Source organism: Orycteropus afer, unplaced genomic scaffold (assembly GCF_000298275.1).
Source record: "Orycteropus afer afer isolate SDZICR_OR568_19922 unplaced genomic scaffold, OryAfe1.0 scaffold00040, whole genome shotgun sequence".
Taxonomy (NCBI): Eukaryota; Metazoa; Chordata; class Mammalia; order Tubulidentata; family Orycteropodidae; genus Orycteropus; species Orycteropus afer.
Window position 1 is genome coordinate 5119726 of NW_006921627.1, and position 22999 is coordinate 5142724.

At 46.9% G+C, this 22999-nt stretch overlaps 2 protein-coding genes across 2 annotated transcripts in view; one reads left to right on the forward strand and one right to left on the reverse strand.

Annotated features, from left to right (window-relative positions):
• The first annotated feature begins 1241 nt into the window (after window positions 1-1241).
• On the forward strand, window positions 1242-2376 carry NINJ2 (ninjurin 2). Its single transcript, XM_007937181.2, has 2 exons — window positions 1242-1464; window positions 2210-2376. The coding sequence occupies exons 1-2, from the start codon at window positions 1311-1313 to the stop codon at window positions 2374-2376; spliced, it is 321 nt and encodes a 106-aa protein (XP_007935372.2). The 5' UTR covers window positions 1242-1310.
• A 3922-nt stretch (window positions 2377-6298) lies between these two features.
• B4GALNT3 (beta-1,4-N-acetyl-galactosaminyltransferase 3) overlaps window positions 6299-22999 on the reverse strand; it is a 139555-nt gene continuing 122854 nt past the window's right edge. The window contains exons 10-20 of the mRNA XM_007937047.1: window positions 20718-20861; window positions 19353-19462; window positions 18319-18419; window positions 18021-18082; window positions 16464-17232; window positions 14518-14837; window positions 13718-13871; window positions 13411-13483; window positions 11334-11487; window positions 10343-10469; window positions 6299-6407 (exon numbers count right to left, since the gene is read on the reverse strand). Of these exons, the coding sequence (XP_007935238.1) occupies window positions 6299-6407; window positions 10343-10469; window positions 11334-11487; window positions 13411-13483; window positions 13718-13871; window positions 14518-14837; window positions 16464-17232; window positions 18021-18082; window positions 18319-18419; window positions 19353-19462; window positions 20718-20861 (2123 nt within the window). The remainder of the gene's footprint in view (window positions 6408-10342; window positions 10470-11333; window positions 11488-13410; window positions 13484-13717; window positions 13872-14517; window positions 14838-16463; window positions 17233-18020; window positions 18083-18318; window positions 18420-19352; window positions 19463-20717; window positions 20862-22999) is intronic.

Consider the following 22999-nt stretch of genomic DNA (forward strand, 5'->3'; position numbering starts at 1 on the left):
TTGAATGGGTCTCTTTGTTATGATCCCTCGTGGGTCAAACCACCCCAAGCACCACTGTTAAATTAATCTCCCTAAAACTTCTCCAAGTAATGTTGAGTGACTGCAGATTTCTTGCAGTATATGGTCTGATTTCTTGGCCTAATCCAGAAGCTAATACTGTATACCCTATATTGTGAGACTACCTTTTTGAGAATAGGAGCTTCATTTTATGCTTTAAAATCAAACCAAAAGGAGACCAAGTTTGCTGGTCTGATAGAGCCTGGTGAAACCCCTGAGACTGTGGCCTAGCCACCCTTCAGCTCTGTAACTGAACTCACTTCTGTGGCTTCCGGCCAAACAATAGACAGGCACACAGGGTGAATATTTACATCAGGTAGATACACTCCTTGGAGCGATCAATCATGGGAGAACAGAAGGGCAGGGTTTACACAGGGAGATAGCTCAGGGGGTAGGAGTGTGTGAGAGGGAAGGAAGAGGTAACTACAGGGAGGAAGTAGGAAGAGAGCTGTTACATTGTGGAGACCGCAGTCAATGTCATGAAACAAAATGTGTATGAACTGCTATATGGAAAAAAGGATTTGCTCTGATAAATTCTAGCCAAAAAAAAAAAAAAAGAAAAATCAAGGCGTTTGTCTAGTATGCATCACTGTGTGTATATTGACATGCATCTGACAGAGCATTTGTGGGTGTAACGGCCTGAGTGCACCTGAGCTGGGCCTGAGAGGGTGAGTGGGATCAAAAAGCTCCATTTGCTAAACTGCATCCTGCTTTGGGGGCTTGTTATTCTGGGAAAAGATGTACCTTTTCCTGTTTCACCTATGCCTCAGAGCTCCTCCTATTGAGTTCTCAGATGCTTTCCTCCTGGAGGAAAAGAGAGAGACCCCACGCTGCTGCCTGGCTTAGGTACAATAGTGAATAAAATGCTGAAGGTGCATTTTCAAGCAGCCAAGGACCCTTCCTCCTTTCTTGAGATGGATGTGTGAAGGTGAGGGGAGTGATAACCCTCCATGAAATATAAATTACAACATAACATCATCTCAGAGCTCAGAGGTCCTTAAAGATTTCCTAGCCCAACCCTTTTTCTTCAGGCCATAAAACTGAGAAGGGAGTTACTTACCTTAGGTGTCCCACCTGGTTTGGGGGGAATTACAATTTAAAAGCCCTTTGCTCTATTCTTTCAACTGTTTCCCTTCTGAAGCCTTCCAGGTAAGCTTGTGCTTTCTCTCTTACAGGGGGGGAACTCCAACCCCAGGAGGAACCAGCTCATCAACCTGAACCATTATGCCACCAAGAAGAGTGTGGCAGAGAGCATGCTAGACGTGGCCCTCTTTATGTCCAATGCCATGCGGCTGAAAGCGGTGCTGGAGCAGGGACCATCCTCTCATTACTATGCCACCCTCGTCACCCTCATCAGCATCTCACTGCTTCTGCAGGTGGTCATCGGGATTCTCCTTGTGGTCACTGGTGAGGAGCCCAGGCTTGGGAGTCAGGCTTTCAGCTTCAGTGCCCCCTGGTAGAAAAAGAAGCCTCAAGCACCTCCCTATATGCATGCCAACTTAACCATAAATTAATCTCGTTAGTAGTCCCTGGGTGGCACAACTAATTATTAGCCAAAAGGTTGATAGTTTGAACTCATCCAGAAGTGCCTTGGAAGACAGGCCTAGTAATCATCCAAAAGGTCGCAGCCTTGAAAACCCTGTGGAGTTCTATTCTGCAAAGATTGCCATGACTCAGAATTGACTTGATGGCAACCATCAACAACCTTGTGTTAGCCCTCTACATCTACAAATGCCCAAAAGACGACTCCTATACAGTGAGGGCAGGCGTGCTGTCCTATCTCCTGGCACCCCATATAATGGACACTCCACAAATACCTGGTGAATGACTGCCCTCACTGACTTGTGCCAGAGTTCCTCATTGTTGTTGTTGTTATGTGCTGTCGAGTTGGCCCCGACTCATAGCGACCCCTCCTTGGGTTTCCGAGGCAGTATCACTACGGAAGTAGGATTGCCCAACCACATAGGCAATTTTGTATTTATTCCCACTGTTAGAAGACCCAGTGTAAGTTCCCAAATCCCAATCCTAGTAAGCACCATGCGGATGCTCAGTGAGAGCAAAAGGCACACTTTCTCCAGGATCCAGTGGATGTTGTGAGGGAAGCTCCAGGCTGAAGTCCCCACCTCGACCCTTATCTTCCACTTCTCCACAGCACGGCTGAACCTGAATGAGGTGGAAAAGCAGTGGCGTTTAAACCAGCTCAACAATGCTGCCACCACCTTGGTCTTCATCACGGTTGTCATTAATGTCTTCATTACAGCCTTTGGGGCACATAAGACAGGGTTCCTGGCTACCAGGACCTCAAGAAATCCTCTCTGAACAGAGCCTGAGGCCCAGGTAAGGGAGAAAGATGGGAGGTCTAGGTCCAAGGACTCCCCAGGTGGTCCCTCTCTCACCTCAGAGAGGTTGGGTTGAGAGAGACTCTTTGTCAAGCAAAAGGAGAAGGCTATGGATACAGAAGACAAGGAGAGGATCTTGGAGAAGGACTTGCACTGAGACTCAAAAAAGCCTGCCCTCATGCTCTGGAAATCATTGGCTCTCCTTTAGTTGCTAGATTTTTATTCTTTCCTTGGGTAGGGTGGTTGGCTATGCCCCTCTGGCAAGAGAATAGATGGAAATGTGGAGTTCCTCCTTGGCACTGTCTAGCATCCTTGCTACTCAAATTGTGGTCCACGGACCACACCATATGGAGGTTATCTTAGGCCCCACTCCAGACCTGCTGAATCAAATCTGCATTTTCACAAGATGGCCAAGTGAATCATGTGCACATTAAAGTTTGAGGAGCACTAGGGTATGGCCTGCCCTCTCATTGACTCTTCTTTGCTTCCCCTACAGGTACTGGGTCTGGAACTGTTTCTGCCTCCTTCCTCTCTGATATCCCAAGCTGTTGGGCACTTTCCACAGCCTCTGGAGAGCTTCTAAAAGGACAATGTAGATACCCTTGCTCCCTTCCCACAAGCACCTGAATTAAGAAGTGATATTTTGCTGTTCTAAGTGAATACCATCTTGGTCCTGAGCTCAGACTGGGGCACCTTTCCTCCCTGGTAGTATCTCCTGAACCTAAGGCATGTGAGAAGGACTGAGTCTTCCCAGCCTAAGAATTCTGGTTCTGATCCCACCTCATTCCTTCCCTCTGCTTTGAGTCTGTTTCCCTTTCTGTAAAATGGAATGATTTCTATCTATAAAGTTTTCTGCAAATCCACTGTGAATCAATCTGTATGTCTTCAGTGGTGAAGACCCAATCATCTGGGTTAGTGCTGTGTCTTAGAAAGGGCTCAACAGAGCAAACTCCAGGCTTTAAAATTATTCTTTCAGTGAGCCCTGCTCTGATTCAACTTACCTGGCTAATTATCATCTGCTAGATCAATTTCAGATTAGTCAATTCTGGGTTGATGTGTTGATGCATGTACACACAATCTTTTTGAGAATCTACTCTAAAACTACTCTAGCTTTCACATTTACACTCTCTCTCAAACATGTGTTTAAAGAATACAAACTAATTTGATCTCTGCCTAGGCTAAGTATAACTAGGAAGGTACATTTGCACCTGTGAAACATCACAGGGCAGCCCCAGCTCAAACAGAAATTGCTTTCATTGTCTGCTGTTTCAGAATAAGCCACACCTTGGCTCCTTTCCACTGCTCACCATTCTAACTCTATATCTAGCCTTCACCCAGGGTAGCCAAAATTCTTTCTCAGCTGAAACCACCAATTCCACTAATCCACGAAGACAGAAAATGCCTGCTCTACTATTTTTGACTGTGAGGTCCTCAGACAATGCCATCCCCTTCCTGAATAACCCATAACTCATAGAAGGCTGTCCTCCACACAGGAAGACACCAAACTAATACTAGGAAAGAGTGGAGGGTGGCATGACAAGGGACCCAGCAGGTCCATCATTTGCCTGGTAGCAGAGGGACAGAGATTGCTGTGCCCCTCAGCCCATTTCTCTCCCACCATAGAAAGACAACAGGAAAACAATTGTTTTCTAAGAAGATGCTGTATTTAACTCTTCCCCCCCACCATCCTGTTCCCTCCCCCAACCCAAGACATTTCCCTACAGAGTAGGGGGCATGCCAGGCCCTTCCCCTTAAGGCAGACGGTATAGAGGTAACAAACATCAAACACAAGGCACTAGCCCAGGGACAGAGGGCTGGGGGGCAGGATGGGGGGGAAGGCTGGGCTGGCTCTTCAGAAGTGAAGCAGGAGGGCTGTTTGGGCTGTTGCAGGCTTGCCAGTGCAATGGCCAAGAATGAGAGTGAATGGCTCCAGAAGGAAACCTGGGCTCCATCTGGCCAACTGCAGCCCTTGCCTACTCCCTATGAGCCCTTTCCAGAAGGTAGCAGGCCTGAGTAGGGACCATGAAAAGTTAGGGCCTAGAGAGCATATATGTTATCCATAAGCCACAACCTATTAATTGAAAAGACTTTGTCCTTTCTGGTTCCTTAGGGGGAGGCAAGGATTCTCCCCATACCCCCAGAAGGTTCTCAACAGGCTCCATTCTCCCTTATGCCAAGCTTATGCTCTTGATGAGTGAGGAGCCCACTAGGTAGACCATGTGACTCCAAATCCTGTGATTTGGGCTCTGTCACAGCATGGAGCTTGAGCTGTCAGCTTATTGGCCTCCTGGGCCCTGCTGAACCTCACAATCCTTCCCCAGAGCAGAGAGGCCCTGTGCTCACCTCCCTAAACAGACACTGGACTTCAAGATCCAGCATCCAATGCACCATTGGTGAATTCAGCAGCAGTAGAGGCAGCAGCAGCAGCAGCAGTAGAAAAATCCCCAACCACAAAGGCACCTGGAGATTGTTAGTGCAAGATGCAAGATAAGTGCGTGATAGTGGGGGTGGGGTGGGGGTGGAAAGGGTGGCAGTAGACTATAAAGGTCAAGGGCTCTTTTTCCTGAAACTCCTTCACTTTTCAATTCCTCTTGCCCCCTGCTCCCTTTCACTTAGGGAAGATGCCTAAACCTTCCCAAACCTATCATCCTGCCCCCTTCCTACCATCCTCCCTTTTTCAAGGTTCAGGATTTCACCCAAATGCCTCCTCTTCTGCCCCCCAAGGCACAGGTCCAGCATGTTCCTCTCAACACCAGCCCTCCTACATAGTTGGGGTTTCCCCTGCCGGAGGACGAGTCCATGGGGGTGTTGCACTGTGGTGACTCTACAAGTTTTTCACATTCCTTCCCATCCTTCCTGCCTGCCCCCACCCTCTCTTCTCCTCTAAGGGAAGTCACTGGATGGATCATTCCCATTCCCACATCTGCTCTCCTCCCTTCTTTGTATTCTCTCCCAAGGCTGAACCTTACAGGCAAGCTGGGGAGGGAGAGGAGCTTCACTTCTTTGCTTTCTTCACCTTGCCCATTCCGCATGGCCTGTATACCGAACGCTGGTGGATGAAGATCCCACTGGCCACCAATTCCCCATCTCCCAACTCCCCTGTTGCACTAGCAACATGATGTCAGTTCTGCGATTCTAGTTAGCCTGAAGTTAGCTCTACCTGGAGGATAAGGTTAATGCCCTAATTAATAACCACTTTTCAGTGGCTACCTGGGAGAGGTGTGTGTGTCTCTGGAAGGCACAAGCATGGGGCAGAGCTGAGAACTGCTTCCCCATGAGGCCAGCCCCTCTGGTTACAAATAAGCTGCTAATGTCAGGACCAAAGGGGCTTGATGCTACACAGGAGTGGGTCTGAGGTATCCAAGTGGGAACTTTCCCTAGATGTATAACTTCATCCCCCTCTCACAGTCAACACTGGGTCTGCAAGGGACTGGACAGCTACAGTTTTGGTTTTCTGTTAAAAAAATAAAAACCCCAATAAAATATGTCCAAAAAAAGTTTCCAGTTCATGGTCCATACTCGCTGCGAGGAGCTCTGGGTGGGTGCTGCAATGCACCCTCATGGATAAAGATGGTATTTCTCAAGAGGTCTTTCCTTCCTTGACCTAATTGCTCATCCTTCTCAGGAGCTGTTCCATCTCTGTCGACTGTGAGCAGCCCCTCCTGGCCTGTCTCCCAAAGTCCTCACTTCTGGAGGGCCCAGGATGGAGAGAGGAACCTTGGTACCTCTCTCTGAGTGAGGGACAGCCCTGGTGGAAGGGGGTTTTAGCTGAGGCCCCACAGAGCCCAGCCTTTGCTTCTGCCCCTTCCTCTTCCCTCCTCCAATAGGGAGCAGAGGCCCTGGGGGAGCAACTGCAAGTCAAGGAGCAGGAAGTGGTCGGTCCAGCGGGCCACCCCTTGGGATTATGGTGTCCTCATTTGGCGGCGGTTCCACATGCCTCGCTTTGAATGGAAATGATGGAAGAAATTTCTGAGGGAGAGACGTTCCACTTCCAGGCCTGCTTGGAGGATCCTGAATGGGGAAAAGGGCAAGATGAGCCAACAGAAGCAGGAGGGGCCCATGGGAAGAGGCGTGGTCCCCAGAGGAACCTGCCCTTCCAAATCTATCAGACTCAGTCCCTTTCTTCCTCTGTTCACTTTCCGCTTGGCATAGGGAGAAGAGTAGTGGAAAGAGTATGGGTTTGAATTCTGGCTTTGTGACTTAGTAGCTACATAAACAATGTCATTTTTAGAGGCTCAGTTTGCTTAATAATAATTATATATACATATATATATATACACACACACACATATATACCAAAACCAAAAAACAAACCCACTGCCATTGAGTCAATTCTGACTCACAGCAACCCCTGCTGGGTTTCCAAGGCTGTAAATCTTTACAGAAGTAGATTGCCTCATCTTCCTCCCACAGAACAGCTGGTAGGTTTAAACTACCAACCTTACGGTTAGTAGTCAAATGCCTTATCCAATGCACCACCAGAACTCCACATACCAAACCAAAAATACCAAACCCACTGCTGTCGAGTCAGATCTGACTGATAGCAACCCCCATTGGATTTCCAAGGCTGTAAATCTTTATGGAAGTAGATTGCCTCATCTTCTCCACACACACACACACACCCCGTGGAGCAGGTGGTGGGTTTGAACCACTGACCTTCTGGTTAGCAAACAATGCCTTTCCCACTATACCATCAGAGCTCCTTGAACATCATACACACACACACACACACATATATATGAGAGCTCTGGTGGCATAGTGCCTAAGGCATTTGATTGCTAACCAGAAGGCTGGTGGTTCAAACCCACCAGCCACTCCTCGGGAGGAAGACTGGGCAATCTACTTCCATAGAGATACTGCCTTGGAAACCAAAGGAGGGGTCGCTATGAGTTGGGATCGGCAGCAGGGAATTATATATATATATATATATATATATATATATATAAGATGCAACAATGCACTGCCCTTGAGTCAGATCCAACTATATATATATATATATATATATATATATATATATATATGGTGGTAAAGATTAGAGGAAAGAAAGATTGGATTCTATATACACTAAGTGCCCAATAACTGGTTTAGCCTACATGGGATATCCCATTAGTGATTAGTGTTTGATGGATTGGAGCAGGAGATTGTGTCCCCAGGCCCTTCCCATTACATTTTTTTTTTTTTTTTTAATGCATAGCTCATTGGGAGTCCCTCTCACAGGGCTGGAAATAGCTGGAATTGGGAACAATCTCTTTTTCCTCAGGCTCAGTCTGGGATGAAGATCAAGGGTGGAGGGAACTGCTAGACCAGGCTTCCCCAATCATGGCATCCATCTGCTTTGGGATTTACTTTGTTCTAGCATAAAGGAGCTCTGGTAGCATAGTGGCTAAAGTACTTGACTGCTAACCAGAAGGCTGGCGGTTCAAACCCACCGGCCACTCCTCGGAAGGAAGGTTGGGCAATCCTACTTCCGTAGTGATACTGCCTCGGAAACCCAAGGAGGGGTCGCTATGAGTTGGGGCTGACTCGACGGCACATAACAACAACAAGCATTAATGACATCTGGGTGATCTAAGTTCCCTCAACTTCCCTCCTTTCTACCTTAAATTCTCTTAGTATTGACATCTTCCTTTTCTTTTTTTCCCTGTAAGGAAAAAAAAAAAAAAAAAAAAAAAAAACAGGCCTGGTTGTAGTAGTTAAGGTTGTGTGTCAACTTGGCTGGGCCAGGTTTTGAGTGGCTGGCCACCTGGATGTAGTTATTCCCCAGGATGAGACTGGTAATCAACTCCATGGTAGAATCTACTGTGAGCAGCTGAGTAGCTGCCTTAGGGATGTGGTCTGCTTCCAGAATACAGGAAGATGTTTTGAGGAAGGTCTCTAGCTCCTTGGCACATCTGGATCCTGCATTTGGCCGAGTCATCAGTGGTCTGCCATATTGTCTGTTGATCTTAGCACTGTTTAACTAGTGGCCTGCCATGCTGCTTGATAATCTTGGGGCTGTGACATTTTACTTGTCACCTTGGGTTTGTGGGCCTCAGCATCCAGCAGCTGCCTGAGTTAAGAGAAGCCTCCAGCTCCAGTGGACCAGGAGCAAGAGGAAAAGCTGAAGCCCAAGGTCAAGGGGCCTTGACCCAGCCCCTAGTGCGGGCACTTTAAACTCGGATTTCTGGCCTCCTAAACTGTAAGAATAAACTCCTATTTGTTAAAGCCATCCACCCACCTGTGGTATTTCTGTTAGAGTGGCAACGAGGTAACCAAAACACTGGTTTTTAAGTCTCTGATACTCACTAGCTCTAAGATTTAGGGCAAGTTATTAACTCCTCTTCAAGACTCAGTTTTCTTACTGAGAAACAGAGATGATTATACCTACCTCACAGAGCTTGGTTGGGGGTGGAGGAGGTAATAAACGAAGTGGTGTTGTGTTGTTAGGTTCCAGTGAGTCAGTTCCAACTCAAAGTGACCCTACATACAACAGAACGAAACACTGCCTGGTCCTGTGCCATCCTCACAATCATTGCTATGTTTGAGCCAATTGTTGCAGCCATGGTGTCAGTCCATCTCATTGAGGATTTTCCTCTTTTTCACTAACTCTCTACTTTACCAAGCGTAATGGCCTTCTTCAAGGACTGGTCCATGAAGAGATGTCCAAAGTATGTGAGATGAAGTCTCACCATCCCTGCTCCTAAGGAGCATCCTGGCTATACTTCCTCCAAGACAGAGATGTGCCTTCTTCTGGCAGCCCATGGTCTAGTTAGTATCCTTCACCAAGACCATAATTCAAATGCATCAATTCTTCGTTCTTCCTTATTTCATGTCCAGCTTTCACATACATATGAATGAGATGATTGAAAATACTATGGCTTGGGTCAGGTGCACCTTAGTCCTCTAAGTGACATCTTTGCTTTTAACACTAACAAGAGGTCTTTTGCAGCAGATCTGTCCAATGCAATACATCGTTTGATAACAAGGTAATATACATAATAAATGAGGTAATATATGTAAATCACCTGACAAGAATAGTGAATGGTCTCTTAGGAAGAAGTATCTCTCTTCTTTCCAATGTGGTCCCTCCTCTAGGACACAATTCCAGCAATTACACCCTTTCTTTTTTGGATTTTTTTCACTTTCTCCATTGTCCCTTCCCCTTAAGTTCATATCTCAAGGTACCATCCCCTTTCCCTCCCCTTTTCTTGGCAGTAAACATCTTGAAAAAAGACTCTCATACTATACAGCCTCCACTTATTCACCATCCACATGTTCCTCAAACCCGTACAACCTAGTGTCACTGCAAAAACTTCTTCCAGTTAGCATATACTTCTTGCTCAATTGTTAAGTCTGGCAGCTTGTACTATGTTCTCCTCTTTCTTTTTGGGGCTTTTCATACCATTGACTGTCCCTCTTCCTCAAACCCCTTTCTCAGTAGGCTTCTAGGGACCCAGAACCCTCTGGGTATTTTGTTGACCTTTAATGGTCCACACAGTCTCTTGCTGGCCCCAAAGTCATTCCTGAGCCTTCCCCTGTGTCTTTCTTAATCCATTCACACAACTTCAGCCTTCTCCTCTGAGCAGCTGTGGAGGGGAGGCTAGGAAGAATGTAGTCATATTCCCACAAAGTGCCTTGCTATACAGCTCAACACCTTTTGTTTTTCCATTGACAGTTTACTAACACTTTTTCACACCTTTAATGTCCACACCAGCCCTGTGATACAGACAGAGTAAGTATGTTCCCCCTCTAACAGACAGAGGCTTGGTGAGCTAAATTTGATCCCAGTAAGTCGTAGAGGCTCCCTCAATTGAGTGCTCTTTACACAACATCTGACCGACCTATGAGTTGGGAATTTGTAGCCAGAGGGATCGGATCACTCCACTTGTCTATCCCTGTTTCCTCCCCAGAGCACTTGGTGGGATAGAATTACAGCCTCTCTTGGATGCCCTCCTTTCCCCAGTCACCTGTCCAGCAGCTCCCAGTCCTCCCCTCCCCAGCGGTCTCGGAACTCCTTGGTGTTCATGCCCCCGATCCTGTCCAGGTCTGACTTGTAGATGCCAAGCAGTCCAAACCCATTCACCTCCCAGTAGCCTGTGGAGAGACAAAAAGTGAGACCAGGTGAGATGAGGCTCATGGGACCAAGAGGAAGGAATGAAGGTTTCAGGACTATGTTGCTGGAGACTTTTCTGAAGGAGAGAGGACAGGGGTAGCCCTGATGTACTGGATGAGGTCAGCTGAAACTGAAAGCTGTCTCAGCTGAAAAAATCCCTTGCCTGTTTTGGGGAGATGCCCACCCCCAAGCTAGGGTTCAGTGGCCAGCAAAAGGCAGCAGTCCCATCAGGGGGTGACCAAAGGGTTGATGGCCTTACAAATAGAATCTAACAGCAGCTCCTAAAGGCACATTTGAGTGTCAGTTTCCTTGTCTGTTTCCCTTTCCAGACTGTTAAAACCCACTGCCATCAAGTCAATTCCAACTCATAGTGACCCTATAGGACAGAGTAGAACTGCCTCACAGGGTTTCCAGGGCTGTAAATCTTTATGGAAGCAAACTGCTTCATATTTTGCCCACAGAGGGGCTAGTAGGATCACACTGTTGACCTTTTGGTTAGTAGCTGAATGCTTTAACCACTATGCCACCAGAGCTCCTTTGCAGACTATAGGCAGGAACATGTATTTTCAGAGGGGCACATAGTCTGGCTCATAATAATTGCTTAATACATGTTGGATCAATGAACGAAGGGGATGATGAGGCTGGAAATGTTTGCTGCTGCTGCTGTTGTTACTGCTGCTGTGACTACAGCCCTAGGGCCCTGCTCTGGTGAATTGTCCAGCTGAGCAAGGCAGCAGGAGCTAAGAGTAGGGGGAAGAGATGCTGACATTTGCAGACATGACTTTCCAGCTCACAAGGCCAGAGAGGTTTTTCCCACCCTCTGTAGGCCAGGGTGTAGGGCTCACCCTCAGGCCACTGGGGGGTGGCCCCACAGTGCAGCCTCATCACCATGGGGGCGAAAGCCATCTTGCCCTCCACACAGTGCTTCCGGATGGTATCGATGACTCCAGATGGGAAGTGGATGTGGAGATCGCAGAGGAAGATGATGCTGTGTGGGTCCTGGGGACAGACATGGATGGGCAGAGTCACCAGACCCTACACACGAGAGCTAGGAGACCAGGCCCCTCTCTTAGATAATCCCCAGGCTCTTCACCATTGGAATGACTGACACACTTGCACAAAACAAACTGTTGGGAAGATTCCCAGAATACTGGGCATCAGAGCACAGTTCTTTTTTCTTTTTTTTTTTTTTTAAATTTTATTTTGATTTGGGTGAAGATTTACAGAGCAAATTCACTTTTCATACAGCAGTTCACATATACTTTGTCTCATGTCATTGACCAAAATTTACAATGCAGCAGCTCCCCTCCCACTTCCTCCCCATAGCCACCTCTTCCCAGTGTCCATCCCTCCATACTCTTCTGTGCCCTGAGCTGTCTCCCTGTGCATAAGCAGCCCTTCCTTCTCCCATGATTGTTCTCTCCAGGGTGTGTGTCTACTTGAGGTAAATGTTTAACTCACTTGCCTGTACTTTGTTTGGCTGGAAACCACAGGTGTGGGTTCAATTCCAGACCTGAAGGGCAGCTAGGGGCCATAGTCTCAGTGGTTTCACCAGGCTCTATTGGACCAGCAAACCTGGTCCCCACCTTCTTCTTTTTTTTTTTTTTCCTCCAAATGATTTTGAGTTTTGTTCCACATTGTTCTCCCTCTCTATGCAGGATCTCCTACATCCCTTCCAAGTGGATGACAGTGGTAGCCGGGCACCATCTAGTTCTTCTGGTCTCATAGTTGTATAGGTTGCAGATCAGATGGTGTACCAGTCACTAGGACTGATTGTTTCCATTCATGTGGTTTTCTTCTTTCTTCTTGACAAGGAGACACCCATTGTTGCATCTAGATGGCAGCTTGCTAGCTTTTAAGATCCCAGTCGCTACTCGCCAAAGTAGGAGGTGGAACAATGTTTTATATAGTATGTTATGCCAATTGAGCTTGATGTCCCCTGCGACTATGGTCCCAAGCCCGCAGGATCAACTACTCGGTCCCTCTGGGTAGCTGGCTGTGACCAAGCAATGACCATAACCTTGCCCCTTGTCGGCTCTACTATATACCTGGGAATTCTGATCACTCACATAAACTTATAGGACCATTGTCTGCCAACCCTATATATGATCTTGGATACACTCCCCATTTAGACATACCTAATTGTTTAGCCTGTCCACCTACCTATCCATCCATATAACCCTGTTTGCCTTCACTGACAACTCAGTACTGTATATGCAAAAGGGTTCATATTTGTTGTCTGTACTTCCCATGTACCTCTCTATGTCTTTCTCATCCTCAATGCTGCCATGTTGGTCACTCATATTTGGTACATTGCCCTTCTCTTCACCCAAATCAATATTTATCACTATCTGTCTAACAGCGTTCCCTCCCCTCCCCTCCCACCCCTGGTAACCAACAAAGAAAATTTCCTCCAATAGATAAACCTTTCCTTAACTTTTACAATAACGGACTTATACAATATTTGTCCTTTTGTGACTGACTTATTTCACTAAGCATAATGTCCTCTAAGTTCATCCACATTATGCGGTGTTTTGCAGATTCTACATTATTCTTTAGCGTTGCATAGTATTCCATTGTGTGTATGTACCATAGTTTGGTTATCCATTCCTCAGTTGATGGACATCTAGGTTGTTTCCATGTTTTGGCTATTGTAAATAGTCAGAGCACAGTTCTTAACCATCAGAGGGTAGATCCTGAGCCCTATCTCCATTCTTTATGGACTCCAAGCACTTTAATTAGGCAAATGCTCCACTGTCATTTGTTTAGTCCCACTCTGGCAGTGGGCCTGTAGCATACAGAGAATAGCCCCTGTGTTCTACCTTCCTTTCTGAGGAACTGACCACCTTACACATCCCAAATGTCCCTCTACCTCTTGCCAATCTTTAATCACATTCCCCAAGCCCCACCCAGGCCACTTACCTTCACCAGGTCTATGCCAGCCTGAAGCCCGGCTGAGCGCTCAAAGTTTCCACTTAGCTTCATATACTGGTAGCTGCAGGGAAGAGAGAGAAGAGAGGGCTAAGTATCAGGACCTCAGCTACAGTGGTTCCCTGGAGGAAGGTGACAGGTATAGAGATGAGACATGGTCCTGGGATGGGATTATGAGCAGGTGAGTTTTCTGGGAGAAAAGCTGGATAGGGCTGCAGGCTCTGCACCAGACCCAGCAGTCCTGGGACTTGAGGAAGGAGGCAGCCCAGGTGATGCCTTGGTCAAGGCCCTTCCTCACCTCCGCAGCTTGGACCTCTTGAGTGCCATCTCAACATCCATGTCCTCACTGCTGTAATCAGTGATGATGATGTTGAAGTGTGGGTCACTGGTGACCTGGAACAGCTTTTCCATGTCTCTGATGAACTGCTGCACCCAGCGCGCCTGGTTCTTCACTACCCCAGTGAGACAAGAGAGATCAAAAAGCAGAGGTGGGCAAAGGTGAGCACCTCCAGTTAAGGGATACTGCAAGTCTGGGAAATGACTTGCTCAGTGATGTAGCACAGAGTCACAAGGGCACAGAGAGAGCTCACAGCTAAAGGGGCCTCTGCATCCTGCCCCCTGCAACCTTCCCTGCCAGGGCACCGTGAGAAAGCCTTGGGCTGAAGCTCATCATCACTTCTGCTCACCCTGCCATGCTCTCACAATCAAACCCTGCGATCTGTCTGTCTTACTATCATTCTTTATTGCTTGTTCTACTCTTGTTGTCATGTGTTCTCCTTCTCATAAAAACCGGCCAACCCACCCTATTAAGTACCCTCCTTGTCTGATTTCCCCAGACCCATTGTAACCTGTAGTATAACAACCCCAGCTGATTATCTCTCCCAACCCTGAAGCCTGGTACAAGAGAAAAAACATTGGCCTATGAGCTCTACCACTCACTAGCCATGCAAACCTGGACAACTTACTTTTCTTCTGTAAGACTCAGTTTCTTCTCTCACTGATTGTATTATCAAATTAGTGAGTACATATCAAGGTGCCCATGGTTATTATTAGGCTCCCTGTCCTGGTACCAATGCCTAGGTTCAACTTGAGGCTCACCAGGCACGATGAAGTGGACCACGGCCCGGTGATTCCAGGAGAAGCCCAGGGGCCAGCACAGCTTGGGCTCTGGGGCCCGGGCATTCAGAACATGTCTCCGGCGGTTGTGTGGGCCCCAGACCAGTCCCTGCAGGTTCCGGGCTTCGGCCTCCTCCCCACCAGCCGGATCAATGCCTTGCCAGCCTCTCGTAGACACATACTCAGAGAGCCGCACCAGGCGCTGGCCTTGTTCCACCAGTTCAAGCTCCAGAAGATAGCGGCCTCCACGTAGCTGGTCCTGCCGCTTCTCCACATTCACAATGCGCTGTAGCTGGTATCTCCTATGGCAGATGGGGGGAGCGGGGAATTGAGTAATTTCTTCCCACACCATGGGTAGCATAGCTTGCCACTGGCTAGCTGTGGGGACTCAACTGAGATGCTCAACTTCTCTAGGATTCAATACTTCCATCTTTAAAAATGTACCCATTGAGTCTGATGATCTCTGAAGTCTCTTATAGCTCTCAGATCCTAAGTATTTAAAGTGACTTGGGGGGGAGGGAATGCCACAGTGAAGGGGTTTCTGGAGAAGTTGGCCCTCATTAATGAAATGAAATTCTCTGTTCAAATCAAAACTGCTTAAGACATGTGGGTTATTAGATACATGGTGATTGACTGGCTCATCGTTAATCATTAGGGAAATACATATCAAATTCATAATGAGATACCACTCTACACCCACTAGGATGACTATAATAAAAAAGACAGATAATAACAAGTGTTGGTGAGGACATGGAGAAACTGGAACCCTGATACATGCTGGTGTGTAAAGTGTGAAGTGGTATGAACACTCTGGGAAAGAGTCTGGCAGTTCCTCAAAAGATGAAAGACAGAGTTTCCATACGACCAGCAATTGTACACTTAGGTATATATGCAAAAGAAATGAAAACATGCATCCACACAAAAACTTATACATGGATGTACATAGCAGCATTATTCATAATAGCCAAATGGTAGAAGCAACCTGAATATCCACCAACTGAGGAACAGATAAAATGTGGTATATACACGCAATGGAAGATTGGTGTGTGTTGTTCGCAACCCTAGGTTTTCTTAGGCTGCAAATCTTTATAAGAACAGATCATTAGGTCTTGGTAGATTCGAACTGCCTATCTTTGAGTTGGCAGCTGAGCATTTGACCATTGCACCACCAGGGTTCCTTAATGGAATAGTACTGAGCCATAAAAAAAGTACTCATACAAGCTACAACATGGATGAACCTTGAAAATGCTAACTATAAGAAGCCACACACAAAACACAACATATTGTAAGATTCCATTTACATGAAACATCCAGAATAGGTCAATCCATGGAGACAGAAAGTAGATTAGTGGTTGCCAGGGGTGGAGGAGAGAGAGGGCAGACAGGGAGTGACTGTTAATGGATATGAGGTTTCTTTTCAGGGTGATGAAATGTTCTGCAATTAGAGAATGGCGATAGCTGCTCAACTTTTTGACTATACTAAAAACCAGTGAATTGTATACTTTAAAATGGTGAATTTTTTCTAAAACAGAAAAAAAAGTCCTTTGCTAAACTTTCACCCAAATCACAATTTAAAAAAAAAGTCCTTTGGGTGAATGAGTGAAAAAACAAAGAACATGAGCCTCATGTCCTCGGCCTTCTACCCCACCTCTGGAGTTTCCATTTGTATTTTTTCAGCCTTTGCTTTGTCTGTTGGGTCTCTTTACTTGCTCCTTTCCTTTGCTGAGGGAGGGGACTTCAGGACCTTGCCTGGTGATGGAACAAAGACCCGGCTGGCCCACATCATCTCCAGGGCAGGAGCCCCAGGGCACCTGCCCTTCCCAGGAGCCTGGGCTGGGGGTAAAGTTCCAGCTATTTCTACAGCTTGGGGGAACCTGATGGCTCCCATGTGCCCCAGCCCCTGGCCCCAGGAGAGCCCTTTACCTTACCCCCGGCTCCTCTGGTTGAGCTTCTTCAAGAAGACCCTTGTGACCTCCAGAGCCTCCTGCTCTGGAAGCAGCAAGTTGCCAGATGTGTTACAGTTCAGATCAATCCAGTCAGTCCGCAGGGCTTGGAAGTCAAGGTTCCGGGCAGTAAAGGTCTGGTCCCAGTTTACTATTGGGTCAAACACAGGCATATATTCGAATACCTCACTCACATCTTCTTCTTCCTCTTCCTCTTCTTCCCCCTCGTCCTCTCCCTCCACTTGTCCTTCCTGGCCAGCTGCCACCACCACCTCTTCCCCAACCTGCCAACCCCGCCTGGGGGCTTGAGGCTCCAGCCTGTCTCCCCTTCTCTGCTCTGCAATGAATGACTCCACTTGATTCAGCCACTGGGACTTCTCTAGAGTCTTCCTGGGGCCATCCCCAGTGGGCCCAGGTCCCTTCATTTGAGGCAGGTGCCCAGGGAGCCACTGGTCAGAATGAGGAGAATCTTGCTTGGCCTCAGGGCTGGGTTTTTTCTCTCTCTTCTTTGGTTGCTGAGCTGTGATGTCACTGGCCCTCACTTGGGAAGGAGCTGTGGCATTCTGCTTGGAAAAGTATGCTAGTCGGCCCTCCCGAGGCTGAGCCAGGAGCTTCCGTAGGCTTCGGAGGTGGTAGTCAGTGACATCCCGCCCAGGGGTTGAAGTGGGTGTCCTGGGGTTCTGGTCTTTGGGGACAGGAGTCTCCTCTACCATGTCTCCATACTGGGAATCTTCGAGAAGGCCCTCCTCAGAACCTGCAAGGTCATATCATTAATAACTATTCCTCATATCTGTGGGTTTCAACCTTACTCCCGAGAAGACACACAAGGCAGTTGATGATCATGTGTGTGACACACTCAGTGGTTCCAGACTGGAATCTGGGCTCTGCTACTTGTATTGTGGGACCTTGGACAAGTTACTCAACCTCAATTGACCCCAGTTTCTTCGTCTGAATAAAGAGAACAATAATCCATCTCCCACAGAGTTGCTGTGAGGGTTGAGTTATATAAAGTACATAAAGTGCTCACAGGTGCCTGGCATAGGTAGGGACCCAACTCAACAAATGGTCCCACATGTGCCCTGACCCCTCAGTAAGAAGTGCTTTGTTTTCCAAATGGTGTGCTGGGGATGAAATCCACCCAAACAGTATAAGTCATCTCTTCCAGGGCTCCAAAACCCCTCCACCTGACCCCAGTATGCTGTTAAAAAATAATGCCGTTTTTTAACAACTCAGAAAAGGAGGGTGAGAATGTCAGTAAATTATACATGTAGAAACTGTTGAATTGGTGTATGTTTTTGCTGTGTATATATTCTCAATATCAACAATAAAATTAATTAAATTTAAAAATAATGCTATTTTTTTTACCATGTGCCCTGGTATGGAAAAAGTGCAAGTACTGCTCTTTACTCCCTTGGGTGTGGGGGCAGGGATTTGGATTTTAATCTCCTTAAGGGCAGGGCTGCCATAGTCTGAACTTCCCTTAGAAACAGACTGTGGTCACCCCTCCCAGCCTGACCTGGAGGCCTCAGCTATCACTCTTACCTGGCTGCTCTGGCTCTCGATTTTCAGGCTGGTCAATCTTGATGTACTCCTGAAAGCTGAACCTGCAGGAGGAAGGGAGATGGAGGTTGGTACCGGATGTCCTGCAGGCAAAAGCATGAGGTCCAGCCCTGGCTCCACTGGACTCATGCCCAGTGTTAGAGAAAGGAGGCTGATGGGAGGGTGTGTCTGTGAGTATGTGAGAAGAGGAAAGACTCCTTGTCCTTAGTCCAGGCAGCTCTCCTGGCTCCTGCAGAGCCCCTTGTAAGGCCACCATCCTGCACCATTCAGTGTCACTCACCTGTCCTGGTAGTAGGTGCTTTCTTGGTAGAAGCATTTGTTGTGGGTCTCCATGTGGCTCAGGCGGGTATAGTCATTAGGGTAAACAAAGGACAGATGGACCTGGAAGAAGGAAAGAAACAGCAAGAGTGGAGGGTAGGGTCTTGGTAAGAAATCCCTAGCCAGGATCATACAGGCATCCTAGGAACCTATCCTTGGCAGCAAGAGAAGGGTGACTTTGTGCTCTGAATGAAACATTTGTGTTACTCAGACCAGAGTTCCGTTCCTTTTTATGCCTCCTCTTCTGGGCTCTCTGGACCAAAGGTAACCTCTGAGTTAAGCCCTCTAGCCCACATGATGCTCATCTCCTGTCCAGCTCATACCTCAGCAGCAGCCAAGACCATTCCCTGTTCTCTCTCCATCTGATCCCCTTTTATCTTTACAAATAACCTACTTCTTACTATACTGCTTTCTTGTCCCTTTTAAATACAGCTTGAGGTCACCTCTACTAAAGAACCTTTTCATAGCCCACCCATTCTCTGACCTGGGGGATGATACCTCATCTCCTTCTTCCTTTCTCCAGCACTCTTGTAACCATTTCCAGATCTAGATAGATAGTGTTCGTTCTGCTTGTTCAGTTTCTACGCAGCCTAAAGGGTCTCTAAAGCTAACTTCTCCTCCATAGTTGATTTTTACCCCAGTGCCTTGACTATGAGTTTAACTGATACTGCTGGCTAGCCAGCTGGTAGGACAGGAGAGAGTTGTGGCCCGAGAAGCAGAGGGAGCAGGAAACATGGACCTAGTTCCCTTGATATCAGCACTGGGGCAGAATTGGTAGTGGTGGTAGTGGGGTGGATCCTTAAAGCAGAATGCCCATACTCGGGCTATGCAGGGCACTCTGCTAAGGTCAGAGACAACTTGGGATGCAAGTGCTTCTCAACCCAGGGGAGGTGCATGGGGAAGAGAGAGGGAGCCCACCTCACCACCTCCCTTCCCAGGCATAGACAGCAAGCCCTTTCCCATTCATGATCCCCACTGCCCAGTCCCAAGACTTACAAACCGGAGTCCCTGGTAGCGCTGCAGAGGGAGCCCATCCACCAGGTAGCTGGGCTTGTAGGGACAATCGGGCAGGACATGGCGGAGATGAGACTTGGGGATCAGAGGCACTGAGGATAGTAAGGGAAGAGGGATTGGGGGGGGTGAAAGCCTGAAACAAACAGAGGCTGGTGTAGAGCCACAAAGGCTCCTGGCTGACGGGTGAGGTGCAGTCCTCTGCCCTAAGCAGAACCTTTTTATTCACTAGTGGCAGTCATGGTCAGTCATTGCCCATTGGCTGTAATTGCCAAACTGAGGCTAGCATCACTCTTCTGGGGCAGGAGCATTCAAGGAGCACCTTAGTGGCACAGGATTCTGAACATAGCCCCAGGTACAAGGCACAGAAAGGTACTCTAGCTGACAATGGAATAATAGTACAAGGCTGTTGTTGTTGTTAGGGTTTTGTAGGCTATAATGTTTACAGGAGAAGATCACCACATCTTTTTTTCCATGGAATAGCTGATGGGTTTGAACCACTAACCTTTCAGTTAGCAGCCATTCACTTCACCCCTGGGCCACCAGGGCTCCTTCAGTACAGGGTTAGATTCAGTAACAGCTTAGAAACATCCAAGAGACAACAAAACCCACACTCTAATGCAATGCCAATAACTGAATTTCCTTCCCTGGGCTGAATAACTCCTCTTCTTCTACTTGTCATTTTTTTTTTTTTTTGCAGATGTCATCTTTTAAAATGCAAATGCTTTTGAGAGGAGTAACGCATGAAAACTGTAGCACCTTAGTGAAAACATATTTCTCTCGTTGGATGGCTCAAGAGTTGAAATCCAACTGTAGTATTTGTAATTAGGGAGGGGTACATGAGGGATTTCTGGAGTCTAGCTCTATTTCTTGTTCTGGATGCTAGTTAAACCAATGTTTCCTCTGTACTAATTTGTTAATTGTTAAATTGCGCATATTTTTGGGCTTTTCTGTGTATGTTACTTTTAATACTACTCCTTGTCATCTAATGATTCCGACTCATTGCCACTCTATGGGACAGAGTAGAACTACCCCATAAGTTTCCAAGGCTGTAAATCTTTATGGAAGGAAACTGCCATATATTTCTCCCACAGAGTAGCCAGTGAGTTCAAACTGCCAACCCTTTGGTTAGTGACCGAGTGCTTTAACAACTGTACCACCCTCCTTTTAAACTAAAAGGAAAAAAACAAAAGTTCTATGACTTTTGGGATACTGTGGCAGGACTGACAAGTCTCCTCAGTCTTCCCTACCCACCTCCCACCTCCCACCATGTTCCAAGACATCCCTGGGCCTGGCGGTGCACTGTCCCCAGACTGGAGGGTAGTGGCAAGTATGTGGCCAAGGCCTTACCTCGATAGAGGATGTCCCGAGGGTCAGGCCTCAACATGTCAGCGGGGGGCTGCTCATCTCCGGGAAGAGAGTCTGAGGAGCCTGTGTGGCTGGCTGCTGTCTGTGGGATGTGACCCACTTCATCCATCCTTAGGATTGTCTCATCTGGGCCCCAGGAAAGAAGGAACAGAGAGAAGCTGTGAGTTCTGGAGCAAACCCAGCCTGGAACCGGTCCTGGTGCCTCTCTGAGGGGCAAGAGAAGACAAGGGTTCTGTATTCCAGTGGGGCCAGTACGGGATGCACTCAGTCTCTCTTCCCTCTATCCCTGCCCAGCTATAACTTGTAGTTTTAGCTATGTATCTCCCTATGACCTCTGCACCACACCCATGGCTAGCCCACACCACAATTTCATATGAAATGAAAAAAGGTACCTCTTCTTCAGAATACTTCACTGCTATCTATTGGAGATCTGTCATCATAAATATCATTAACCTAACAGATGAATGGATGAACAAAATACAGATATACTCAGTCATAAAGAGAAATGAAGTCCTGATACACATTACAACATGGATGAACCTTGAAAACATGATAAGTGAAATAAGTCAATCACAAAAGGACAAATATATGATTTTTTTTTTCATATCCTTCTATGAAATGACAATAATAGGCAATTGTGTAGAGACCAAAGCTGATGAATGGTTACCAGGGGCAGGAGGAGGATGAGAGGGAGAGCTACTGCTTAAGAAGCAACGCTTTCTACTTTATGGTGATGGAAAATTTGCGATGTTATGGGTGATGGTTGTATGACATGCTTAATGTAATTGGTATCCTCAGTTGTATACCTGAAAATGCTAGATTCAGCAAAATGTTAGATATATATATTGTATGTTAATGAAATAGATAAATATTAATTCGTTTAGAAAATACTTACTTAGGAGTTACTATGTAAGAAGGCTTAGGTACTGTTCTAAGTATCTTACAAATATTAACCTATTCAATCTTTATAATGATCATAAGACTTGTATACAATTGTCATTTCTACTTTATAGATGAGGAACCCTGGCATGGAGAATTTAAGTAACGTGCCTAATGTAACACAACTCATTTGTCATTTACCATCAAGTCAATTCTGACCCACAGTGACTCTATATGACAGAACAGAACTGCTCCATGGGGTTTCCAAGAATATAATCTTTATGGGAGCATATCACTAGGTCTTTTCTCCCACAAAGTGGCCCCCTGGGTTTGAACCACTAAGTTTTTGGTTAGCCACTGAGTGTGTAACTATTCTGCAACCAGGTCTCCTTGTCACAACTGATAAGAAGTAAAGCCAAGTTTGAACCTAGCCAGTCTAGCTCCAGTCTTAAGTTTTACTCTTTAAATACACAAATTAACAATGACTTTGGAGAGCTCTGGTGGCATAGTGCCTAAGGCATTTGACTGCTAACCAGAAGGCTGGTGGTTCAAACCCACCAGCCACTCCTTGGAAGGAAGGTTGGGCAATCTACTTCCATAGGGTTACCACCTCTGAAACCCAAGGAGAGGTCGTTATGAGTCAGATTCAACTCCACAGCAGTGAGTTTACCAGGCGTTTGACTGCTATCCAGAAGACTGGTGGTTCAAACCCACCAGCCACTCCTCAGAAAGAAGACTGGGCACACTTCAGGTGTATTTCTGTAGAGATACGGCCTTACAAACTCAAGGAAGGGTCACTATGACTCAGAACTGACAGCAATGAGTTTGGTATTTTTTGGTTTACCGTGAGAAGGGCACCCCCTAGTGTTCAAAGCAGCCCTGCCTTCCTCTCAAACCAATTCTTTAAATAGCCTACCTCTTCCTTTTTCAGGAGCTCTGGTAGTATAGTGACAAAGGCACTTGACTGCTAACCAGAAGGCTGAGGGTTCAAACCCACCTCCTCAGAAGGAAGGTTGGGCAATCTGCTTCTGTAGTGATACCTCCTCGAAAACCCAAGGAGGGGTCACTATGAGTCGGGTGGGGGTTCGACTCCAGGGCATACAACAACAACTTCCTTTTTCTAACAAAGACACTCTGGGGAACTAGTTGCTTGTCTTTGTTCTCTGATGCCTTGGTTGACTTGCCTTGAGTCTCAGAGCCTTTCCTTCTATACATTAGTATAGTTGTATTTGGTCCACGTTATTAGTTTTTTACCTGAACTTTGCTATGGACCTCTTTCTTCTAGGATCACATGAAATCTATGGATTCCAACTTCTTTTTGCACCATCCCAGCAGCTCACAACCTGCCCCTCCTGCACTCACCTTGTAGCCTCTTGCTTTGGTCA